This window comes from Mercenaria mercenaria, chromosome 19, assembly GCF_021730395.1.
Source record: "Mercenaria mercenaria strain notata chromosome 19, MADL_Memer_1, whole genome shotgun sequence".
Taxonomy (NCBI): Eukaryota; Metazoa; Mollusca; class Bivalvia; order Venerida; family Veneridae; genus Mercenaria; species Mercenaria mercenaria.
In genome coordinates this window covers 30,011,971-30,038,704 of record NC_069379.1, presented here as the reverse complement: position 1 = coordinate 30,038,704, position 26,734 = coordinate 30,011,971, and the positions used below count along the sequence as shown (strand labels likewise).

Here is a 26,734-nt window from a genome sequence, read left to right as displayed (position 1 = left end):
TTGACAACGTTAACGTCTTGGTACGTTATTAAAAACGTACTTTTCGAACCATCAACTGATGAAAAATATATTTTCTATCCCCTGTGCCTTTTCGCCGACAATTCATTTGCAATGAGGGTCATTAGAAATAGTGATTAGCGTTTTGACAAGTACAATCAAAATATGTTTCAATAGTATGTACTTAAATGAGTATAGTATAGGTCGATGGTATAGTTTTTCGAGAACTTTTACGATTCCCGCAACCGTATTATTAACGCTCGTAGGTCCAAGTACCGCAGTTCTCATAACGTCTTGTAACTGGTTAAAACAGTAACGCAGTCTTTATGTTTTTGACAATGTGTGAATAAAACGGGCACTTGCTTTAAAAGAAGACAACCGCCAAAATCTGAATAAATATTTACATGTAGTCTTTTCTTATAGACAAAATTTGCTTAGATTTCTTGCGCAAAACACACGATTTAAATGTATGTACAAATACATTTACATGGTAAAACTTAAAGTAACCTTAAAGATGATATCTTAAGGTGTTCATATTTCGTTATTCGAATGAAGATTGATCAAAAAGCAAATTGTGGACATCATCCCTATGGGCAGAAACTGTCAGAATTCTAGTCTATCCTCAATTTGTCACAAACTGTTAATCCGTTTACAATCCTGTAAACATGGTAAATGATATATCCTGTAAACATGGTAAATGATATATTGCACGTAAAAGTAAAAAAAAAATGATTGAGTTGACAACTTCTTAGATAACAATACTCTTGGTATAATTGAGAAACAATGCTGAAAAATTGTAAATGTTGCAAATTGAAACTGAAACTGATTAATGTGGTTAAAAGTCTATTTCTATACAATGACATATTTAGTGGCGTTGTGCACATTAAAATATTAATGGTGAAATTTAAAAAGCTCATATAAAAATAATAACTAACACCTGCTGTTATCGAATATAAAACAATTATCGAAAAACGAAATAAATACAACAATGCCATGAAGTCTCTAAAATACAGTGTCTTAAGATTTTGACTGAATGTATAAAGTGGCGTACTTTTACATAATGCTAAGGGCAGTTCGTATCACAGTTCTGGACCGATAGTACAAAAGCGTCTGTCATTAAAATGATTTGCATGTATGGAAAAAAAATAAAACAAGCATTCAAAATTTTCTGACGATCTCAAACTGTGACTTCTAGGAACATACTCTATAAGCAATTCTGTGAAGTACATAAGTGTTCTGCAAATGTGACAGCTATACATGAAAGTAAGTATCTTAAAGCAACTCTTCACCGGCAACAATGTAAGTCATACAAATCTTGTTCGGAGCTGTCAAATTTCCTCATGTTAAGAACAAGTTGCGAGTTTAATGGAGTTTAATGGATTGATATTATGTTTAGATTTTAGTCAGAAATACTTGTTAATCCTAATCATATCTCATATCAGTCGGTATATATATCCACTGTCAAATAACAACGATAAGTAATTTTGACCAATTTTATATCCTTTTATCCTTTCCAAGTTTTCAACTAGACCTTAATTTTGTTCGGACAAACATTTTTTTTCTGTAGGCTAGCTTGAAGATGTAGCCTCTAGAGTGTTATATTTTTCTGTTATTTAATTTATGCTTTTAACCAAAGATGATCAAGTATCGGGCTCGTCCGAAAATTTATTAAGAAAAAATAATCTGACGAGGTTTCTTAAAGGTTTAATCATAATTGTTACCTCTCGAGTGTTAGCAGTTCAATTGTTTGGCACCAACAAATAGTGAATTAAATGTACACTCTTTTTGCTCTGTCTGGAAAGTGGTTTCAAACCCGGTTCAAACCACGGATGATAATATATATTTAAATCATATGAAAGGGTATTGTATAAGGCACTTCCGGAGAACATGTATCATGACAGGCTATGACTGTAGGTAAGATAGAGGTAGGCTTAATAAGAGACGTCTGAGAAACACGTATGCCCTTCATGATAGTTTGTCACTTGCAAAACGTGGTATATAATTAAGTCTGATGCGACCTTGAACTTTGCCCTAATGATTTCAAAAGCAATGGCCATGTTCTGGCTATAGTAATAATGCAAAGAACCTTGACGGCCTAATTCTGTTTACAATCTCAAGGTAACTGTGACTTTGACCCTTGAGGTACTGATCCAGAAATCAATAGGGGTCATTTCCTGACAACTCGAAATCCTCCTATGAAAAATTACAGCTAAAAGTCCAGGCGTTCTCAAGATCACGAACGGTTTTAAATTTCAATGTCGCTGATATTGACACGTGACCTTTCAAGCCCCCACAATTATGGGTTTCTGTTGACCACAAGCATTACTTTTGAAGTAAAAATGTTTGAAAAAGCGTTTTACGTATTTAGTGGAAAGTGCAGTGGAAAGTTAAAGAGTTAGGTCCATGTTTCGGAGAAAAATATTCGAACATCATCAAATCATAGAAAGAAGGCATTGTTTTACATGAAAATTTAACTGCATATAAAACATTAAATTTTATATTATTCTACAAAACCATTGTCAATTTACACATATATTTATTGAATTCCGGAAAGGGACTGCATGAAGGGGCCACACTTCTGGACAGTTCAGCGACTTAAAAAACTCATCATTTTTAAAAAGCTGTTACATGTCTTCGTTTTGATGCATTTGCAACAACGTACCAGTGTTTAAACTTAACATAACTAGGTAAAACTTTGTTTTTGACAATTGTTTACATTTATTGCTTTACAAATGGCACTGTTTTAAAAGGGAGGTAACTGCTTTAGAATATTTTAAGTATCAAACTCTATGGGACAGAAGAATAAAACATGTATTGGACAGATAAGTTGTTTGTCAAAATGCTGTTCGTTTACTGAAAAATGCTGTTGTTTTGTGATATACTGCTAAACCTTAATAACGTTCACCTTTGACTTACTTACCCTTGAAATGATATAGTCATTTAACTGATCTCAAACAATATTCGTATTAAGTTGAACATAGTAGGTCAAAGGGTTCTTGGCGTATTGAGCGGCAACCATTTTATGAATAGTGTGACCTTGACCTTTAGCCTACAGACCTATAATGATAGTGTTACTAACAACAGGCAATCATCCTACGAAGTTTGAAGTTTGTAGTCCAAGACGCTTTCTAGAACGGAAACTGTTTTCAATCTTTCAGACCATGACCTTTCATTCACTGACCCCAACATCGATAAGGGTCATCACCTGCTCGTAACAGGCAATCTTTGTTAAGATTGGGAACAAAAGGTCAAAGCGCACTTTAGTTTTAAATCCATTTTGAATCTCAAGATCCTGATTGCATTGACCTGCTGATCCCCAAAACTATCAATCATTTGCAGAACACTTGCACTAAATGTTGATAGTTATAGGCCCAATTATTCTCTAGGTTGAAACCAAATGGCCGCCGACCTACCGACGGATAGACCGAGATTTAGCAAAACAATATATTACCTCTTCTTCGAAGTAGAGTGGGAGTGGCGTAACTATGACATTTTGACATTGACATCCCCGCTATGTGATATGAAGAAACAAATGTGTTGTCTTGTGAATGATGTCATTTTAGGCTACCCTAATTGAAAATTATTAAAAGTAGACCCGACTGGAGTGTAGAGTGAAAAGATATATGTTCAATGTTTTTCACAAAATATTTTTCACTTATGTCTCAGTAATTTATCCGAAATAATAAGATAAAACAAGATATAATGACTGTATAGATATTAGTGAATCTAAAACGTCCTTGAGTTATGTTTAAGAACTACAACAAAGACGGACATTCTAAACCATGGAGAAGATTACTGTGTAAAACTGCTTCGATCTAACACAGGTATATGGCCTGTATATGACCTCCGTAGTGTTTGTACTAATAGTAAGCGTTATCCGAATAACGGCCCAAACTAACTGAACGGTAATTATGAAGTGCACTGGCGCATATCGTCAGAACATGAATGCACCGTGCTTGTTGTAGGAGTTATTGTCCTTTAAAATTCTACAGAATGCTGTATATTGCTAAATATGACATAAGGTTTGTCCCGATAACTCCTTTTACAGTTTTCAACAGGAAAAAAAGTTACAGAAAATTATAACTATGAAGTATATTTATACATATTACCGGAACACATATATACCTCTCTTAGTTTACGAGTTATGACTCCTTAAACCTATTTCATTATACAGTATTTCGCTATTACTGTTGTAACAGTTTTCAAGAGACCTAGTCGAAGCAAAACAACTGCTGTGTTATAAAGTGAACTTATGCATATTATCAATATATACATGAACTATGCATATGCCTCATGAGAAGACACCCCTCTTTTCCCCCTTGTAAACGAAACGCTTATCCCTCCTCTTTGCAAGTAAAAATTTTTTTTTATATAATGCTTACATACTTTTACTACCATAAACAGCCATGTATATCGTAAGGATATAAATTTACCACAGTATACAGCTGATTAAACTAACCATTCTTCTCAGCCATAAAACCACGGCTTTTTTGCTAGCTGTATTACCGTATACCGCAAATTTATGTTGTTAGGTTATACAAGTACAACTGCAAATCCCAGTGCAAATCCCATTCTTATTGCAAAATGTATTGTTTTTCGTATTGTCAATTAATGCATGTACTCCCATTTACCAAAGTATGTATTGCACGACAATACATGCACGTTTATTACCACATACTCCATTATAAACACTCCCCACATCATGATAAATTGTATACATCTCCACCATCCTCTCCTTTTATTGACAAAAATAAAAAGGGTTCACGTCAATACATTGTAAATGCATGAACTACACTTTATATTATCAGGATATGCAATAAAATCTGTAAAAAAGATCCCTTGGAAGCATATAATGCAATCAAAAAAAGAATAATAGCAGACTCGGTTTGACTGAGTCTGATCATGAGAGGTAATAAAATGTGCAACACCTCTCACGCCCCCACTAGCACCGGAAGCGGAACTCTCTTACACATCTATCAAATGGACTCCATGATCCCAAAGGACCAGAAAATATAACAACACTGAATATAAGTACCAAAGTACGGGGAGACTTTTACAGCCGCCGCACGGCACTAACGATTGCTGTTGTGATAGTTAATAAAATCTGTAAAAAGATCCCTTGGAAGCATAGAATGCAATCAAAAAAGAATAATAGCAGACTCGAAGTCTACCATATGCATCAAAATAAACGTTCCCGGTACTATAAATGCACACACTCTCCTGTTTGCAAAAAACGATTATTTCAGCTTTTTTCATATTCCTGATATGTACATATATACTGCATACCCAAGTATAAACACGCTTCTCTATATAAACGCTCGTTTCCTTCTCCATATACTACAGTTATAACATATCTAAGATTTTCCCTTAAGCTATAAAGATTTGCTACAATTATAAGGTTTTTGTAAAAATATAAATTTTATTTTTTGTGTTTAATTAAAGCGACAGATCATATTATTTAAAATTACCTCCCTTTTACAAAAGTGAAATCATCGCAGCCAGTTCCTTTATCGCATGTTGCGATTTATATAAATATCACTTGGTAAGTAATATTAAAAAAAAAAACAAAAAAAAAAAAAAACAGGAATAATCGTGTTTGTATAAATATCCGTTGTATTTTCTATTTTTTTAGAATTGGTAAGACCAAGGACGCCGAACGTACATGTTTTAAACAGTGATGTTTTTTAACGGCTTAAACTTTCTTAAAACACATTCAAATGATATCAATATATTTTGATCAATGGAAAGGATATAAAACAAGCAATTTGTTGATTAGTTTAAATTATTATTTCGAAATAAAATGGATTGATTATGAACGCTTAACTTACAGTGTTTTTCTAAAACTTTTGAGCATCGTTACGCCGCTATTCGAATCATATGTCATTTAAAATGAGTTTTCATTTTAAGAAAATATCTAAATAAGAAAATATGAAAATCGTAAGCATTTCAATTTTTTTTTTTTTTTGAAATTTCAAAATCCATAAATTAGCGAAAAAGTTATCAAAAATTAAAAATCCCGATCCCATATTCAAACGATGTAAAAACATTTGTTAAGCCCACCACCAGACCAGATAAACAGATCGAGGGCTGACCGGGAAACTATTGTATCTGACAATGACCAAAAATGGTTTTAATGCATTTTCTTAAGCCTTTTATTGTCATACATCTACTGCAAAAATATTATAAAAACTTTCCAATAATTTCTTGTTCTTTTTTTAAAAATGTGAAAATATTGTATCTGCAACCATCAACTTCTTAAAAGTTCTTTGACCGGGAAACTATTGTATCTGCCTCCTAAGCACATACAATAGTTTCCCGGTAACTTTTCCTGTTACAGTCTCAATTTGAAAAAAAACATTATTTGTGACATTATGGTCTGTAATTTAAACACCAAACAAGGAGAAAACTTGTTACTGTTGTTCAGGTTTTATGTGAATATTAAAGAACTAAAATAAATAATAGTTTGCATTAACATTTTCACATAATGTGATACAGATACAATAGTTTCACGGTAACTGCAAACACACTGGTTATGAAATAAAATGTTGTATGTGCAAACTTGTATGGTGGTGTCAGGTCTTGATTTACTTAGAACAAGTGAATCCTTCATGCAAACAGTGAAGTCCCTAATCATACGTCACATTCTGTTGCGTCTGAGGTTGGTCTTCAGCGTTTGCCAAAGTCCTCATTCGCAGATTGCTAGGCATGAATTGTTTAAACAAAACCTGTCCAGAAATGTTTGTGAGGTGACCATCTACCAAGATGCTTCTACCAAGATATTTCAAGCTGTTCTTAAAATCACTTCTTTTACATACACTTATGTAGGAAAAGATTTGAAAATATTATCTAGTCTAAAACCAAGAAGCCAAGAGCTTTAATATACATTTGGTAAATTGGTATCACTGAGGTGAGCGTTTCACGACTCTGTGGATCCTCGTGTTATTTTTATTGTTGGAAAATTGTTACAATTTTTTCAGAAAGAACTCGGCTTGTAAGCTTCAAAGCCAATTTCCCAAAAAAAAATAATGCTGAATACTATTACATAATTGAGACATGTCATGCAAAAAAGTGTCTTCATGACTGAGTAAATTTCTGTCAAGACTTACTGTAGATCCAGGCTTTTCTGTGCTTTTAGTTTGTTGAAATAGGATCAGAAAATTGCTTCTTGAAAAAGTTTAATAGGTCTTTTGTTACTTAGCAAACAGTGTGGGCCCTGATCAGACTGATCTGGGCCCACAGTGTTTGCAAAGTCCTGAAGATTACCAAAGGCAGTTGTTAGTGTGACGTGGCTCTATTATAACCATGTTAATTCATACAGTCACGGCTTACACTTTAATGGCTATGGACTTAATTTTGTACATACATTTATGAAAATATAGAAGACGGAGTTAGCCATGTGTCATTCTGTTATGTGACATAATGGCTTATCTTGTTGCTTTTTCTTGTCCTTTACTTTTGAAAATGGCAGCATGACCAGATTAGGTCAATGATGCATTACCTTAGTTTCCTTTGTGACTCCTCTCGGATTATGCTGTTCTGTCACATGGGAGGGTTGTATGCTTCGGAGAGGGTAAGGACATGACAAAATGCCTAAGTTTTTATTCATTTATCGCACATGCGTGTGGTCATGTGCTTGCTTTCTGGCTTTTCATTTTGCTGTCTGTCACCAAAGTTTCACTATACTACTGTAGCTGGAACACAGGTGATACAGAGAACAAAATCGCATATTAAATTGTTCACATAAAGGTAAATTAGGCCTTAATTTTTTTTTTGTTTTCGGTAGCATGTACAAAATAAATTAGGGTAGGTAGGTTTGGATAATGTTTTTTGTTTGTTTAAAATTATTGAGACTTTTCGGAAATTATTTTTATGTCAAGAAATGAATACAAATAAGGAGGTTATGTCTTTAGAGCACCAATAAGTTCCTTTCTAACATCAATGACAATGTTTAAAGCATAAAAAGTGCAGTTCTGCATTTTTTTATTAAAAATTTGAAAAAAAAATTTCGTTAAGGCCATAAAAACATTAAAATTTTAGGGTCGGACCAACCATTTTCGGTAGGTCGGAATACTGTAAACAAACAATGGAAACAAACAATTTTTTTTATGCCTTACACAGTCACTTCAAAAGCAACAGAACTCTGTAACCATGCCACTGCACATCAATATTGGCTATAAGTTAAAACACAAAAGTGCTGTACCATTACTGAAATAATGACAGTGGAATTCACGGACTGTCCTGAAAAATTAAATTCTTGTTGAATATTTGGGAGGGGTGAAAACGGTCCAAATTAAACCAACATAGCTGTGCATCTGCACAGTCTGGTCAGGATCCATACTGTTTACTTTCAAACCCTATTGCAATTAGAGAAACTTACAACAGTTAGCAAGCAGTAAAGATCCTGACCAGACTGCACAGATGCACAGGCTGGTCTGGATCCACACACACTGGTCATAAATGCTCTATGTTGGTTTTCTCATGCTGCAGCTCATTTCCCCCTTGTATAGCTTCATTTTAGCATAAATTAATTTCTTGATTTCTTGTATGAAATTTATATCCGGATGTAATGAAATGTGTACAGTCAAGTATTAATGCATACGCTTGCAAAAAAAAAAAAATAAAATAAAAATAATAATAATAATAATTTAAGGTAATGATAAACATATTTTTATTTTATTTGACCATTATTACTGGCTTAAGGTATTGTTCAGTTTAATTCATTTACCAATTTATCAATGGAAATACAAAAATATAAATACAGATAAGCGATTATTCAGTGAAATAATAATAAAAAATGAAAAAATAATTCAAGTGCAGATACAATAGTTTCCCGGTCATCAGAAAGAAAATACTGTATCTAACACTATTTTCATTGTATATTTGTAATTTATGTTATTTATAAGTAAAACAATAATTCTATGCTTAAAGCAATATGAATTTTATAAATGATATTTAATGAATAATGCAGATACAATAGTTTCACGGTAATTTTTTAAATTCAATAACGTCATTTTGAACGTGAAACTATTGTATCTGACACTTTTTGCTAAATCTTAAAAATAAATTATTTGAGTACATTTTAAAAGTCAACATATTATTTCTTATTTCAGTTGATAATGATTTACTAAGAATGGTAATACTAAGCTGTATTTTTAAGAAAATATTCAGTTTTTTCTTTCTCCTGTAAAATTTACAAAAATGCAGATACAATAGTTTCCCGGTCAGCCCTCGAGATGTTAAAGCGTGACGTCACGGCGATCTCTCCTACAGCCCGGTAATCAAGAAATCATGTGCAAATGAAGATATATTGCCCGAGCGGTTATATAACAAGGCTACATGAGAGTTAGATATAGCCTCTATTCATCCAAACCAGAAACACTTTTTCAGATGGAGGGGGGGGGGGGGGGAAGGGACGGAGGCACACATTTTGAAAATCAGCCTAAAATCGACTCAAAACATTGCTAAGACTTTAAAGAGCCGAATTATTTCCTCCTTTCCCCCACCCCTTGTTCCTACGGCCCTGCTAACAGATTCATCTTCTGTCGTATCTTTTCATTAGTAGAAGAAAAAAGCAAACCCAGGGGCGTAGCTAGGGCGTGGAGAATGTGTACGCAAGCGTTTCCGTTAGCGTGCGACAGTGTACCGCGTGGCCATTAAATATTACCTATTGTAATAACGGGCTGCATGTATACACACAATAGAATTTGAAAAGCCACGGAGCGGGATCTAATGCAGACACTGTTTTGCGTTACATGCAGCATGCGTTTACCCTTTGCCTGTTTATTTTTTTATTTATTTTCTTTTCATAAAATTTATTTACGATAATTACAAATCCGGAATTTTCGCAAACTCAGCTATCTTTTATCTTTGACTTTATGTGATCTTTTGACACCTAACAATAGTTCGGGTCTCATAAATAAATAATTGGCCGTTTCCTTTCAAATATCTCAAACAACGAACTATTGGAATTAGAGAAATTGTTAGCGAACAGCATGGATCTGACCAGACTGCAGATGCACAGGCTGGTCTGGATCAATGATGGTCGGAAACGCACTATGTTGGTTTTCTCATGGCTAATGTAAAAAATGCGTACAACATTTCATTAAAAATGATGCCATTCTTATGCACGGTACGAAACCCATGTTGCGCCCAATAATTAAAAAAAAAAGTGGTGATAACATGTACTCTTTTCATCAACACTAGTTCTAGCTATTACGAAAAAGTTTAGGAATTGTATAATAACTTGCATTCTATTAAACGTTTTCTTTTCATTTTACTCTAAACTACGAATTACATGGCGTAACTGCCATCAAAAACTATTTAACTACCTAGTGGTAGGTATAACGTCTTGCATAACGTCTTTTAAGTTACACCATCAGAAATAAATAAGTAACCTATTTTTTAATGAAAGAGGCTTATGAGTCGAGAAGATATCTAAGATTTTCTCTTAAGTTATAAAGTTTTGCTACAATTATAAGGTTTTAGCATAAACACATATTTTAATAATTTTGTATTCAACCAAAAAGACAAATCATATTGTTTGAAATTACCTCCATTTTACAAAAGTGAACCCTATATCACTCGGTAAGTAAAAGTAATAAATATTTGATTTCAACTGCATAACACTAGCCCGGTAATCAAGAAATCAGATGAAGATATATTGCCCGAGCGGTTTACAAGGCTACTTGCGAGTTAACTATAGCCTCTATCCATCCAAACCAAGCACGTAGGAAGCATGCTCAGATAGGGGGAGGGGTGGCACACATTTTGAAAATCAGCCTTAAATCGACTCGCTGTCAAAACATTGCTAAGACAATTACTTTAATCGGCCAAGTTATTGCCCCCTTCCCCATCCCCCACCCCCTGTTCCTACGGCCCTGCTAACTGATTCATCTTCTGTCGTATCCTTTAATTAGTAGAAGAAATAAAATAAAACATAGGGGCGTAGCTGTGGTGTGGAGAATGTGTACGCAAGCGTTTCCACACACCCCCTCCCCCTCCCACCACCGAAAATTTTGTGGTAGCTACAACGTTTTTTGGTGCAATGGGGGATTTTTTTTCCACAAGAAATAGAGTCAATAAAACGTGTTAAATACCAGTGTTTGATGATATTTATTTTTCAAAATTGATTTTTTCACATTATGTATAATTTCTAACGACGTTTCAGCAATATTAATTTAATATTATTTTTGTATAATTTGTAAGGCTACTGTCAGATGCAGTATGTACTTTTGGCGTTACTTTTTTTTCATAAAATTTACTAAAGACCTGCTCCAGTCCTACCTTTTAACCTTAAATTAATGTAACTTAAAAAGCATGAAAATTCTGACTATGAACAGTGACGCCTGTCAAAATAGTCTTTTTTGTATAAAATACCTGTGGTTTTGCATACTGAAGCGTTGCATGTTACCTATTGTAATCGTGAGTTGTATACACAAAACAGAATTTGAATAGCTGCGGAACAGGGCTTTAACTATAATTCCATTTTATAATATACAAATTTAAAATGACAGAGCTGTAATTTAATCAAAGCCTTGAAATGTCTGATTGTTGCGGGTTTTTGTAGACTTATTTTCTGCTTAAATGCCTGTCTATGAATATACATGAATGTAAAACAAATACAAATTTAATGTGCCTCATATCTAAGATAAACTCTGCCTGATCAAGCTTGTGATGTAACCATGAGTTGGAATACCTTATCATTGATAGATCTTATATAATCTAAATGATCAGTGCGAGCGGATACAGGTTGAATAAGAACTGCTTGTTCATTGATAATTCATCCGCATTGTTCATGAATAGGACTATTTTGTGTAGCACATTCATGAACGTCCTTTGGATGTGATTTGGAATCAAATAAAGATGTTATGATTGTCAGAAATACACTTAATTTAAAATTACCTCCCTTTTACAAAATTGAAACCTTTATTGCATCCCCTGCCTTTATCGCATGTTGTACCAGATTCAAACAAATATCATTCAATAAGTAATTGTAATAAATATTTGATTTCAACTGCATAACAATAGCAATCAGGTGTGGATGGAGATATATTGCCCGAGCGGTTACAAGACTCTGTCGATTTACTTCAAAAGGCCTAACTTAAGGTAGCAGGGACCAGGGTACACTTCGAAGTTTGGCCCAGTCAGTATTTGTAATAATTAGAACTTCGTGATTTTGAATGTCTGTAAATCAAAATAAGAGCTAATGATTGTTAATTCTTTAGAACATTTAAACAGCCGATAGGCCTACATGTAAAATTCTGATGTCAGTTGCAAAACTAACACTAACTAACTGACACTAACTTTGTATGAACTGAAGAGACAGCGTGGCGCGGGAAATTCAAATCACAGAAGGGTTCCGTGCTTGTTGATTGATACTCAGGAACCTTTTTTGCTATTTTGTGAAAAAAAAAAAAAAAAAAAAAAAAAAAAAAAAAAAAAAACAAGATGGATGGTCCCACATTCCGTTTATATCCTGTGGTTCAGTAGGGACTATTAAATTGAGAAATGCAATAAAATTGGACATTGTTCCTGCAGCGGGATCATTTCAGGCTATTCAAAAAGTGCAAAATTGATGATTTATAATGGATGGTGTAAAACTTTCGTTTTAATAACTTTCTGTATTCTTGTATGAGAGTCCTGATCTTTTCATTAATTAAAAGCACAAAACACGCAATTTATAAAATGACCACCCTAATTCTGCTCATTAGGGAAGTGCAATACTGCGACTCGCTTCATGTAAGCTTGGCTGTGTCCAAATTTTTTAATCTAAGTGTACGCAGCTACCGCAAGTAAAAGAACCAGCGTGGGAGCGTAATGGCTACCAGGTATTTGAACACTAATTTTTCCTTTGGCATGGCAACAGAGATCTAAATTAAAGCTAGTTTCTGTTTAAATTTCATTGTGGATGTATTTTTTGCATTTTGGTAGGAAAAATGGGAGAGCAGGTTGTATCTGGTGAAGTGAAGCTCAATTTTAGTATGACTAGTACTTCCAGGTCACAGCAGTGTGATTTTGGTGTGATTATACAGTATGCAAATGAGACCAGAGAAATCTCTCTTAGAAGATACATGACCCGTACTTTTTTCTTTAATTTATATTAGTTTTATCATAACTCTTTAAAATGAGGTAAGGATTTTTTTTCTGAAATTGGTCTAGCTATGTTTCGTAGCTGTTTACAAGATGTCAGTTTTATATAGAATATATAGGGAAAACTATGAACCTGTTTGTGACCAAAATTGTTACATGAGAGTTAGATATATCCACCCAAACAGATTCCTCTTCTGTCGTATCCTTTAACTAGTACCTTCGCGCTCTCACAAGAAGCCCGTGCTTATAGGCCTTTCCTACAGAGAAAGACCTCGTACTCGGTCGATATCCTATACTGAAAATCCCGACTATGAACAGTGAGACGCCTGTCAAACTAGAGTCCATTTTGTATGAAATTCTAATAAAATACCTGTGGTTTAATGTGCGGAAGTGTGGCTCGTGGCCGTTAATTGTTACGTATTGTAATAATGGGTTGCATGTACATACAATAGAATTTGAATAGCCACGGAGCGGGCTCTAATGCAGACACTGCTTTGCAATATATGCAGCATACGTTTACACTTTGCCTGAATGGCATCAAAATTTTTTCATATATCTCAAACAACGAATTCTTAACGACAAAGTTTTCAACAGCTTTATATAATTACGTTCTTCTTGAAAAGAAAAGTGGATTAAGACTTATAAAAATGTCAAATATTTCCTTTAAATTTATTTCTTTTATTATAATTACCCAAATTTTAGTAAATATAAATTTTCTTACAAGTATCCTACAATGTAAAGACAGATTACGTGTTCGAAAATTACCTCCCTTTAACGCAATAGTTTGTGACTCTTTACTGTAAACTAGTACTTCAAAAAAAACAACAAAAAAACAACTTCACTGTAAATTTTTTAATTATTTTAGTAAATGAATCCAATAACTAGATATATTAACATATTTTACATGTCAATAAAACACACCATAGCGTACAGAGAGGAACAATTTTATACCACGTCCTATGAACTTATAATATAGATGAATAACTGGGTGACAATATGGATTACCGTGTGCGAAATGAAATAATTGGCCCAAAACTTGGGTTACAGATCTAATAATGATTTGATGACCGCTGTTCGGAAGAAAGTACATGATAAAATATCAAGAAGATCAGGTATGTGTGAAAATAGGACAAGATCACGAAGAAAAAGGATGGAAAGCTTTTTGATTTCCAGCTTAATGACCCCCGCGGTGTTCCTGAATAAACAGTCCTATGGAAACCAAGTGTATAACTTAATTATAACAAGCAGTAAACGTACAACAAATAGAAATGTTTAGACACGTTTATATAATTAAGCTATTCCTTAAAATAAAAAGCGGATTAGGACTAAAATGTATTTCAAAAGTTTTCTTTAAACTATTTATTTTATTACTATTATAAATGTTTCAATAGTTTTACAATTTTGTTACCAGTATTTTACTGTATTGACACATTATGTTGTTGAAAATTATCTCCCTTTTAAAAAAAATGAAAAATGCGAAAGTGGTGAAAATTGTGATTCTGCAACGCATGTTGTCAAGCAGGGAAAACAAAACAATAGAAATAAGTTTTATACAAATTTCCCTCCATAATTAATAGATATAAGAATTCTAAACTCGATTATAGTTGTTTTGATAGTTGATACTTCTTGAGTATCTATTTAGTTTGTCTGCATTACAAGATAACCAATGCGGATAGAGATATATAGTTGCAGGGGCCTTTTTCGTATTGTAGCTTATTATATCATTTCAATAAAAGAATAGGCAGATGCAGTTTAAAGACTGGTTATGATATTCGTTATATGCCTTTTTAAATTATGTAAACAAAATCTATTTCACAATTAAATATAAACAGGCAGAAAAAATCCGTATTGTACCTTCTGTATTGCATGCTGCCGGGCTACTTACATTAATATGCGTGACCTTACACAGTTCTATAAATAGCGCACATAAAAACACTTAGTTCTATTTTAATATCGCTTTGCACTGAAGATGTCGTTCAATAACAACAAACAAAAAAGTAGAGGTATATAATAAAAGGGTCATTATAATAGTAGCTAGATCTCGGATTTTGTATTCGGCTCTCGTGGATTTTACGCGCCTCGTGAGATCCGATCTGGCAAAAATCCATTCGAGCCGAATACAGTATCCAAGATCGGGCTATTGATAAAATTACCCCTTGTATGATGTTTATACAACTAAGGATTCCTACAACTAAGGATTCCTACGGACGAGTAATTATTGTGTAAAATGTATAAATTCTTGAATCGATTTTCCAAGCTACCTGTAGTAAGAGGGCCGGGTCTAAAATCTTACCTGGGGTATCGGAAGTCGGACGAAATGGAAACGGTCATCCATCCACCAAGATTCATCTTTATTTTGCGGTTAAGAGACATTTTTCTTTCCACCATTATTTTCGTCTGATCACATGCTTAAAAATGTACATAATTATGTTTTAGGTCATTCATTTGCAGATAATACTGTGCAAGTCGGGCAAGGTGTCCCAGAATTTAGTGTCCTGAAACCAGATTTTTACTCTTTTATATCATAGAAACAACGGAATGGACAGTCTGAAAATGTCACATGAAGAAGTGCTAATTATATAAAAACATCCGCTCTACACTTTCATAATTCAGTTTATTATGATAGTTTTTCGCACTGGTATGAATTCCGATTTTCAAATTGACTGTCCCTTTCCGCCATAAGGCCCGACAGTCACTGTTTAGGCGATAACAAGATGCCATGATATACCTATCCAAAGAGTATACAAGATTCTTCTAATTGCATGCCGTATTCATTAATTTGTTTGTTTGTTTTGGGTTTAACGCCCTTTTTCCAACAGTATTTCAGTTATGTAACTGCGGGCAGTTAACCTAACCAGTGTTCTTCGCAAGTAATCGCTAACTTCCACACATGAATAAGAGGTGGAGGACGAATGATTTCAGACACAATGTCTTTTATCAAATTGTCACGGAGAACATACGCCTCGGCCAGGCTCGAACTCACGACCCAAAGATCTGTAGATCTGCGTTCTCCCTATTGAGTTAAGCGGGCGGGCTGTATTCTTTAATTAGAATTTTAGTATATTTATATTATAAAGTGGAACTAATGCTTTCTTTTAAGCACTGTTTTATCATAGTATATAGAGTTTGAATTTACGTGTTGTCATCTTAGAACCTGGTGTATAAGATGAGTTTTCCCTGGCAAAATATGGGAAAACCCTGTCTGACATATCCCGGTAACAAGAGCTCGAGATCGGAAACGCAGATTGTTAGGCCTTATCCGACCGTCATGTATTGCCGGACTTCCGCCCTTGTCATGAATACGATCCAAAGTTTTCCTACTTTCAACTTTTAAAAAATACTCACAAACTCGGGTGTACTGAAAAGTGTACTCCTGTGGTTCCGACTGATAATTGTCAATAATTATAGATTAAAAAAAACAAAACTTTTTACACTGATTTACTTCAAATATTTCCTATAATTTTTGGATCTTTTAGCAATTATAACATTAAACTAATCTGGCTACTAACTATAGGTAATCTTGATATCGTCTGAGAAGGGACTCATTTATGCAAAATTTGATTAGCAAATAGCATCGGGATTTATCTTCTGTGAATAAAAACTGACAAGCAGTGTACATCAATTTATTCTTACTTAAAATCCTGTTGTTTCCATTTTTTCCATCACCTATATTGCACATACAAGGAACACAAAAGATTTTTTTATTTTCTTCACTTTGAGACAAATGATTTATTATTCCCCCGCCATGGGTGGTGGGGGAGGGTGGGGGGGGGGAGCATATAGTGTTTCCCCTGTCCGTGTGTGCGAGTGTGTGTTTTGCTGGATTTAACGTCGCACCGACGCATGATAGGTCATATGGCGACGTTCCAGCTTTAATAGTGTAGGAAGACCCCAGGTGCCCCTCCGTGCATTATTTCATCACGAGCGGGCACCTGTGTAGAACCACCGACCTTCCGTAAGCCAGGTGGATGGCTTCCTGACATGAAGTATTCAACGCCCCGAGTGTGTGTTTGTGAGTGTGTGTTCCGGAAGGGGTGGTGTTCGTGTCCGGGCCATAACTTTGACATGCGTGGTCCGATTTCAAAGTAATTTCACACCACTTCACTAGTTCAAAGGTCAAGGTCCCAGTACTTGGTTGAACTTAGCCAATTTTCACTACATATATACTGATAATGTTGTCTTCATGTTCAGTCCATAACTTTGACATGCATGGTCCGATTTCAACATTATTTGACACAAATAATAAGCATGGATAAGCCCTACTGGAGTGATGTGTTGGAGAATCTACAGGCAAAGTCATCAGAAGCCAGGGAGGAAGCAGAAAACAATCCCTCACAAGAAAGTAACCTAGACCAGCTACAGCAAGCCAAGGCCAAATTCCTCAGGCACAAACGGGAAGCACAGAGGAAGAGCTGGAGAAACAAAACAGCCTCGCTCAGCCTAGAGCGAGATGGCCAAAAGCTGTGGAGATTGACGATACAGCTGAACGATGAAGAAACAGGAAGAGGAAGAGTCTCAGTAACTTTGGAAGAGAATGGTGAACTGTTGACGGGTAAACACGTTTGCTAAACTACAAAGATGTTTCCAACATCTCCATCAACAGGGAACGGCAAAGGGAAGCCCGAAGAGAAAAAAGGGAAAGGCAGACAAGCCAAGTGACACCAGAATGCATGAAGCAGGGTCTTAAACTGCATGAGCTACAGACAGCTCTTAGGCAGTTGAAGACAAAGAAGTCTCCTGGACCAGATGGAGTCACAAATGAAATGCTGACCCATCTAGGCACTGAAGCAATTTGCAAACTCTTGGAAATTTACATCTACAGCTGGACACAAGGACTGCTTCTGATATGGAAAGAGGCGGTCATGATCCCCATCCACAAGAAAGGGAAGGATCCAAAGAATGCTGCAAGCTACCGCCCAATCAGCCTAACCAGCTGTGTTGGAAAGACCATCGAGAGGATTGTGAATGCACGCCTGAAATGGTAGATGGAGACTAACAACCTATTCGCAATGCAACAAGCTGGCTTCAGACAATTCCGCTCAACTGAGGACCAGACCACTTATCTATCGCAAGAGATAGAGGACGCCTTCCAAGAGCAGAAAGTCGTGCTTACAGCATGGATTGATCTGCAGAGGGCGTTTGACAAAGTCTGGACTGATGCACTCCTCGTCATGCTGATGAAGACTGGAGTAGGAGGTCACATGCTGAGGTGGATTAAGTCATACCTCCACAACAGGAGAGCAAGAGTCAGTTTAGAACATACCAGCAGTAGGAAGTTCCTGTTGCGTTATGGTGTCCCACAAGGCGGAGTCTTATCCCCTACACTCTTCTTGCTTTTCATCAATGATCTGGTGTCTGAACTACCGAAAGGAGTTAAGGCTGCTTTCTACGCTGACGATCTGGTGTTATGGTGTAAGGAAGAACATGCCACTACAGCCACATACAGGATGCAAGAAGCCATCAACAAGCTTTCAGCTTGGGCTGAAGATTGGTTTGTATCGATCAATACAGAGAAATCGTCCACCACACTATTCTATAGAGTATAGCTCAACTGCCTGGTCCACTACTGCCAAAACTAACCAACAGGCTTTAGACAAGGTTCAAAGCCAAGCATTGCGGGTCATGACAGGTGCTACAAAGTCTACACCAATCTCCTTCATGAAGAAGCTAACTGGCACACAGCCGTTACAAGACAGAACACATGCAAAGGTTCTGCTTCAAGCAGAGAAGTTCAGGTATTTTCAAGACCATCCCATGAAAGCCAAGCTAGATGGCTACACAAAGAATCGGCTCAAACGTAGCTGCTTCGTACACGAGGCAAAGAAACTCAACCGAGAGTTCAAAACTGAGCTGAACATACCAACGACTCCCCTAGGTAGTGAAGACATTATAAACCCACTAGCGAATGATCTGTCCTCAGTGACTGTGATACTTGCTGTTCCTCGTCTTGACCGCGGAAAGGAAGAGGATGAAGGCATTCGGAAGAGCCTCACACTTGCTATGATCAATGAAGACTATCCTCCGGAATCATGGACTCATGTCTATACAGACGGATCAGCCACATGCGCCGTCAAAGATGGAGGAGCAGGAGTTTTCATTGAATACCCATCTGGCAAGAGAGAAACACTACATGCAGCCACAGGAAAACACTGCAGCAATTACAAGGCAGAGACTGAAGCACTCATGAAGGCCGTCTCAATGGTTGAAGACTCGGCAGAAGAAAGCTCCTCAGTCGTCTTTCTCACAGATGCACTGTCTGTCATGGTAGCTCTGATCAACAATAAAGCTCCACAGCTAGCCAGGAGAATGCAGAGCCTGATTATAACCTGCAAAGTAGCACTTCAGTGGATTCCATACCATTGTGGACTTGCAGGCAATGAAGAAGCAGACAAACTGGCTAAGCTAGGAGCTCAGTCAGAACAACCAACAGAACGTGTGAGTTACAAGGAGAAAGTCACCATCACCAAGGCACTAACGAGACCAAGGATGGAGGAAGATGCTTTTCATCACCTTGATCGGTCTGAACAAGTGATGATGGTCAGGCTCCGCTCAGGGCACAACAAGCTCAACGCTCACATGTATAAGAAATACAGACTGACATCATCGCCAACTTGTCCATGTGGCGGAGAAGATCAGACTGCGGAGCATATACTTCAGAGATGTAAAAGGCATGACCAGGAGCGAGCTGCGACTTGGCCGATAGATACCTCAATCCACCAGAAACTGTATGGAGGCATTGAGGATCTGCGGCAAACCACAATCTTCATCGAGGCTACTGTTCTGACAGTGTAGGCACGAACGAAAAGAAGAAAGAAGATAAGCATGGATAAACGATGTGTGATCAAGTCCCTAGCTCTAAGGTCAAGGTCCCACTTAAGAGGCCAAACATCACATATAAATATGACTTTGTCCTGGACATTTCTTGTTCATGCATGGAGGGATTTTGATGTAAGTTGGCTCAGTTGTACACCATCATGAGTTTAGAATTACTACCCTTTGTTGTTACTTGTAATTTTTTTATTACTCGTCATAAGGAAAAATCAAGACCACTTTTCTGTAGTACAACATGCATGGTACATCCAGTTTTGAGAAGTATTTGACACCTATCTCTAACTGGTAAGGATTTTTTTCTTGACTTAGAATATTTCTCCTTTTTTATTTTTAAGATTAGCTTCCCTAAGTTAATTTATACAGAATTTATTTTAGGTCGATTGTGAAGGAAGTTTTTCAACTTATATGAATCACTCTCGACACCTCATTCCTGATGGAATCCATCGCCACGAGGGTATGAGCAAAACAAATATGTTTTCATTACAAAACCGAATTCCGGTAGATCTAAGCATTTAATTTTACTTTAGAAGTGCCTTGATATAACGCAGAAACGGGTAGTGTGACAAGTTCCTGACATCTCAAACGAAATTTTTGACTTAGAAACGCGCCACCATAAAAACCGTTATAAATCGTCATTCGGCAAGAAGCCAAGAAGGGGAAAACAACAGAAAAGAAAGTGGTAGTGACTTTGATATTGAATAATCTGATTAAGAGTTTAATTGTTGTGCTGCTTTTTTGTCGATCCAATATGGCGCCCGCTTTCTCAAAAGAAGACTTGAAAGCGATTCGTGCAATAAAAGAACAATTAACGTAAGATATTGTGAGAGAAATAAAGCATGAAATTCGGTAGGAAATCAAATAATTCTGTGAGACTGAAACAGAAAAATTACACAATGTAGTCTCTTCTCTGCAGAAATCAAACACCGAATTTTCTATAAACTTGACGGCCCCTCAACTTGAATCTGACAGACTGGAGCAGTATGACAGCAGAATGTGTCTAAATATCTCTGGCATACCAGGAGACACTCAGCATGATGCTGAAACTAAAATTATAAATTATGCTAACGATGTGGGTATCGAACTTACGAGTGCTGTCGAATAGGCAAGCTGGTCGCAGCTAAGGCCACACAAATGGCGTACGCAGCTCGTAAAAAGTGTTAATTAGTGATAGAGTATTCGTACAAGACAACGTTTTTCGTTTCGTAGGGAACTAACATATGAATCCTGACACCTGGTCCGAGCTAAAAACTTATTCTAAGACATGGATTGCTGGATGCAAAGTCTTTGCCCGGATACCGAAACGCCTTTTAAAATTAAACCTAACTGTAGTGTTTTCTGAATTTTCACTTTATCAATGTTTAAAAGATAATATTCTCCTGTCTGTAGCAACAATACCCCTGCATTTCAAACGTTCACAAACGTTGTCTGCCTTTAAAAAAACACACCTAAATGCTATTTGATATAAGTCTCTTTGAAAGCTAATTATTCCTTACTTCATTATTGATCAAAAACCATTTTTTCTATATTTAGTAACAATTACCTTGACCTAAGCTACCCTTATTGATATAGAAACATTGTTCTCTATACAAGCATCTTTACTACATTTTTTTTCTGTTACCTGTTTCCTAACTGAAGATATTAAGAGATAACACTTTTCTAGTTTTTATTAACAATGATCGTGACCTTGACCAAGCAACTGCCTCGGTACTCAAGTAGTAGAGCTTACACTTCGAGAGCGGAAGGCCGTTGCTTGGATCCCTGGTCACGTCATAACAAAGACGTAAAAATGGTATTAATTAGTGGTTTCCTGGCGTGATTTTCAGCATTAAGAGGATAATTCTAGGACTCATCAGTCCGGTGTCAGAATAAAATGTGACTGTGTGGGGAATCATGTCACGTGTCTACGGCGGGATATTAAAGTGACGCAGCACTATAAAATTGGGCATTGTGCTCACTGCTATAATAAGACACTGTCGTGAATATGACTGAAACAAGTGTTGCAAAATACGTTAAATCCGAGCACACACACACAAACTAAGCAAATAAAACACACATAAATCATGTGCTTCATGGAAGCTTCCACGGAGAACAGAATACATACCGTACATAAGTTTCCAAAAGGTTATATAATTATACGCATCATGATCAATAATGAAGTAAACAATAGGTAGCGTTTAACAGAGACTGACAGTAAATTGCATTTAAGTGTTTTCCAGAAGAAGAAAATGTTTCTTTTGCTTGTTCCCAATCTATATTGGTTGCATAACATAAGCAAACAGAAGTATATATATATTTGTTCACCTTGCATTTCAATGGATTTCTACTAAAATAAAGTTAAAACTATATTTATTATATACTTATAAAGCTAACATAACTCTACCTTCAAAAAAAAGTTGGTTAGGCAACCAGGATAGTAAAATCATACTCACGACACCGCTTGTTAGAACCTGACTTGTATGCAGCAATAAGTGAACAAAAATAAGTTTAATGAGGAGCTATTTAATTCTGATTAACAAAGATATCTTTCTTATAAATAGCACATAAAACATTTCATTTATACGATGTATATATCAGTGGCATATAAAAAAAGTTAAACACATTGTATTTTATTTATAAACAAAATTGCTATTAAGCGACAAGAATATCTATAAAGTTCGTAAAAAGACAGGTGTACATTTCTGTTACATCAGCAGAAAAAAAAAATTATCAGAAGATCAGCTGGAAACATGAGACGCATTCAGTCAAAATAATTGCAATCTGCTTAACCTTTAGCCTGCTGGCGGGAAGTGGTTTTGCCCTTGCGACTAGTGCAGACCAAGATCAGCTTGCACATCCGTGCAGGCTGATCATGGTCTGCGCTGTTCGCTATGCAGAATAATAAGCTGTACTGCCCAAATTAAACGATCGATCAGTCCGTTATATAGATTCCGAAGGTTGAGGGTTAAGAGAGGTAATGAAGTGTGCAAACCTTCATGCCCATAGCACAAGGCTTAAGCTGAATTTATGGTTATAGTAAAATTGAACGTGCGTCATGATCCAAAAGGACCAGAAATATAACAGCACAGAGTTAAAGAGAATTCGTATAGTTTTTTTGCTTTCATAGAATTTTTTTTAATTCACATATATGATAGGAAAATTTGTGCTGAAAACAATGAACAAATAAAAACAATAGGTCACCAGGCTTGTTTTTGTGAAAAATTGTTTTGAACACACCCACTGTTGCTGAAACTGTCAGCGGTTTTTCAACATTTTCATAATTTTCTGTTTTTTTTTTATAAATACCAACCAAAATATACATCCAGGCAGCACAATATGTTTTTTTCTTTTTACAGATTTTATTATATACTTATTTGATATCATAGTCATATTTGTAATACTCTATCCTTACAATAATGGGTACAAATGAAAAAAAATATTGTTTCGTATTTACTTTTGTGAACTTTTTTCAATGAAAACTACCCATAGTGAAGAATATTTTTTTTAAATTTTGACAAAACTCTTTCATAGAATTTTTTCTTTTTCTTCTTGTGTATAGATAATTGTATTGTGAGCATAAAAATGGCTAAAAATGTATGGGTCACCAGGCTAAATTTTATGTTAAGACCGCTAGAATACAACACCTGTTCGGACGGAAATGGCGCGAACCAGGCCAAATTGATTACATGTATGTCTGCTAAAAGTTAAAAAAAGTTTTAAAAATTCTTAATTTTTTCTATAATTGAATACTAAATAATCTGAAAGGTGATATTGTCTTATCAGTACTAAGTCAATTATGTTACATTATATGAACAACACTGTCTTTGGACTAAAATGCGATGTGAAAACACAACCACAAAAATAGCAAGATACCTGTCAGGCATGATACTTGTCAATACAACATAAACCAGTATCAACATTTGATTACTGATATAACTTATCAAAAATGTTATTTCATTCAAAATTCCTCATATTTAAGATTGTCTGTAACATGTTTCAACAAATGTTGACTTCAGTTCAGTTTTTCATAGAAAGTGTCGGCTGCGCAGAAAGATGCGCATAAAAAACTATAGGAATTCCTTTTAAAAAGACATATTCCCGTATGCTATGTACTCCCGTATGCTATGTACACTAATCACCTTGAAGTGGTCCTTGCAAAAAAGTACCTTTCTCCATTTCATAACAATGTTGGAAAAAGGCGTTTTTGTAAAATTCGGTTGTGATATTTCCCAAAATAACTGCATCCATACATTGCATACTATTTAAACAGTCACAGTACTAAGATCCGTGTATTTTGCAATATTAATATCATTCTTTTTAACTAAAAAGTTGTTTTTGTCGAGTATGTTTAAGCAACAAGGGTTCTAAGTCAATGGAGTTATGCAAAAGGGTTCTAAGTCCATGGAATTATGCAACAAGGGTTTTTAGTCCATGGAGTTCTGCAACAAGGGTTCTAAGTCCATGGAGGTATGTAAAAAGGGTTCTTAGTCCATGGAGTTATGCAACAAAGGTTCTAAGTCCATGGAATTAGGATCATTTTTGCTAGATATTTAAACCATGATTTGAGCATCATTTTACCTGAATATATCAATGAAATATATCAATGTCACATACCTGATGCTTTTTAAAATTATTAATATACAAAATGTAGTCCATTTACACAAGGCTTGTGATCTTTTTATTATCAAAAACAGCTATGAAAGCCCTGAACTCTTTGATGTCAACTCATTGTGGAGTTAGACCTAATGTTGCATACCTGAAATACCATGTTCTACTCTCCAAAAAAAAAAAGAAGAAAAGAATACGCTGCTAAGGGGAGTTAATCCGTTGGGGAATGTTCTTTTTTATGCCACAAAGGTCCTAACTCAATTTTGACCAAAACAAAAAAGGAGATTGGTACCTTTTTGCGCGGACCACTTCAATATTTATCCAGTCAACTCACATTTACAAGATTAAATATATCTTATCAGACGTTCCAGATGTAAAAATCACATTTTCATTTCCACTATACGAATGATGACCTAGCTCTGTAAAATATTCGATGCAAACTAGCAACTTTTAACAGAGATATAGATCTAGACCATGAAATGCTTCTTCCTCAAAAATATAACTCGTGAACTACCAAACAAATTTCATTCATGGACATATCCAGTATTCTAATGCATCAGCGGATGTAACCTCACATTGAGGAATTGAACGAGATCCAATTCACCACCAAAATACTCAGGGGCTTAACAAGATATATTTTGCATCAGCTTCTATTTACAAAAAAGAAGAAAGAAAAAACAACAACAACAAAAAGACTACAATTAATCGCATATCTAAACACGACCTACGATATAACGATGTAAAGATGCAAAAACAAATCTAAGTTTATTGGATAACATCGAGGCTGGCGAGACTAATAAATCTAAAAGCATTTTTAAGTTCATTAGAAAAAAATCTAGGTAAATGCCTTAAACAGGACATTAAAAATATGCTCAATATATGCTGCCTAATGTGAATTTGGTAATCTGACTTCCTGTGTATTTGAAACTTCATTTCATGGCGGTCTCACGTACCTAGTTCAACCCCATTTACTAAAGCCACTGCATAGATATGTCTTATTAAAGTAATCGTTCTAAAAAGACAAGATGACTTCATTTCGAAAAAAAGGTGAAAAAGAAGTCGGGTATAATTTTATTTCGTCTCTGAACTTATCAGGCAAATGCTTTTTATACTCATAGAATACTTCCTTTATTTCTCATAATGGTTGGCTAAAATAACTTATAAGGAATGACGCATGCACCTAGATTTTTCATGTTTAATAATATTATCAAAAATTGAACTTAATCAAGTATGAAACTTTTGCGCATAAGCAAAATGAAAGGGCATTACTAGTATTAGAATGGAACATATATGGTGAATTCACAGTGAAATACACAAATTCACTGCTCACTGATAAAGGAGTCCAAATGATAACATTTGTATCATACAACAGAAAGGAGATTTGTTTGCAATTCTGAACTATAATTCATTCATGAATGCTACATTTTACCTCAAGGTTACGCAGCCTGTGAAAACACTGTATGTAACAGCATATCAGATAATGTTGCTGTCAGTTTAACCTTTTAATGTATATTTAGCTCACTGAGAAATCAGGGGTAAAGGAAGATGTTAACAGGCAACGCGGACCATACAAAACTAATAAAATGGTAGAACGTTTGCCTAATCTATATTGTAACCTATAAATATAAAGTTGTCTTTATTGCTACGCAGATTTCTTAGAAATTCTGATTGCACTTTTATGCTATCCATCTTTACTTTACAGTCATTTCGTCAGTAGAAGTAGAGTTGTCCGGTGTTGTATCTGCGATGGAGTCAGAGACCTCTTCAGTTACATGACTCATTTCATGTACTTCATCATTCTGAAAGATGTAGGTCTGCTATTATAGCAAATAGTGCATAATAAGGGGGGAAAAGATAAAAAAAACCCAGCTTTTTTTATAGATAATCTTATCCAGAATACTGTTAATACATCGAGTTTATTCTGTATAATTCATAAGCAGTGTTTCATATGAGTATCTGCTATACTCACAAATTCCTTCTAAGAAGTTTTCGCTTTTATATTCCTACGATATCTTTAAACAAACCTCACATATTATATACCAAAGAAAACATATTTTGTGTTGGATTTAACGTCGCACCGACACATGATTGGTCATATGGCGACTTTCCAGCTTTAATGGTGGAGGAAGACCCCAGGTACCCCTCCGTGCATTAGTTCATCACGAGCGGGCACCTGGGTAGAACCACCGACCTTCCGTAAGCCAGCTGGATGGCTTCCTCACATGAAGAATTC

At 35.5% G+C, this 26,734-nt stretch overlaps 1 protein-coding gene across 1 annotated transcript in view; it reads right to left on the bottom strand.

Moving 5' to 3' along the window:
* Nucleotides 1-22,370: 22,370 nt before the first annotated feature.
* Nucleotides 22,371-26,734, bottom strand: part of LOC123541960 (uncharacterized) — a 74,407-nt gene continuing 70,043 nt past the window's right edge. Inside the window, exon 11 of the mRNA XM_053531933.1 lies at nt 22,371-26,300. Within this exon, the coding sequence (XP_053387908.1) occupies nt 26,193-26,300 (108 nt within the window). The 3' untranslated portion in view covers nt 22,371-26,192. The remainder of the gene's footprint in view (nt 26,301-26,734) is intronic.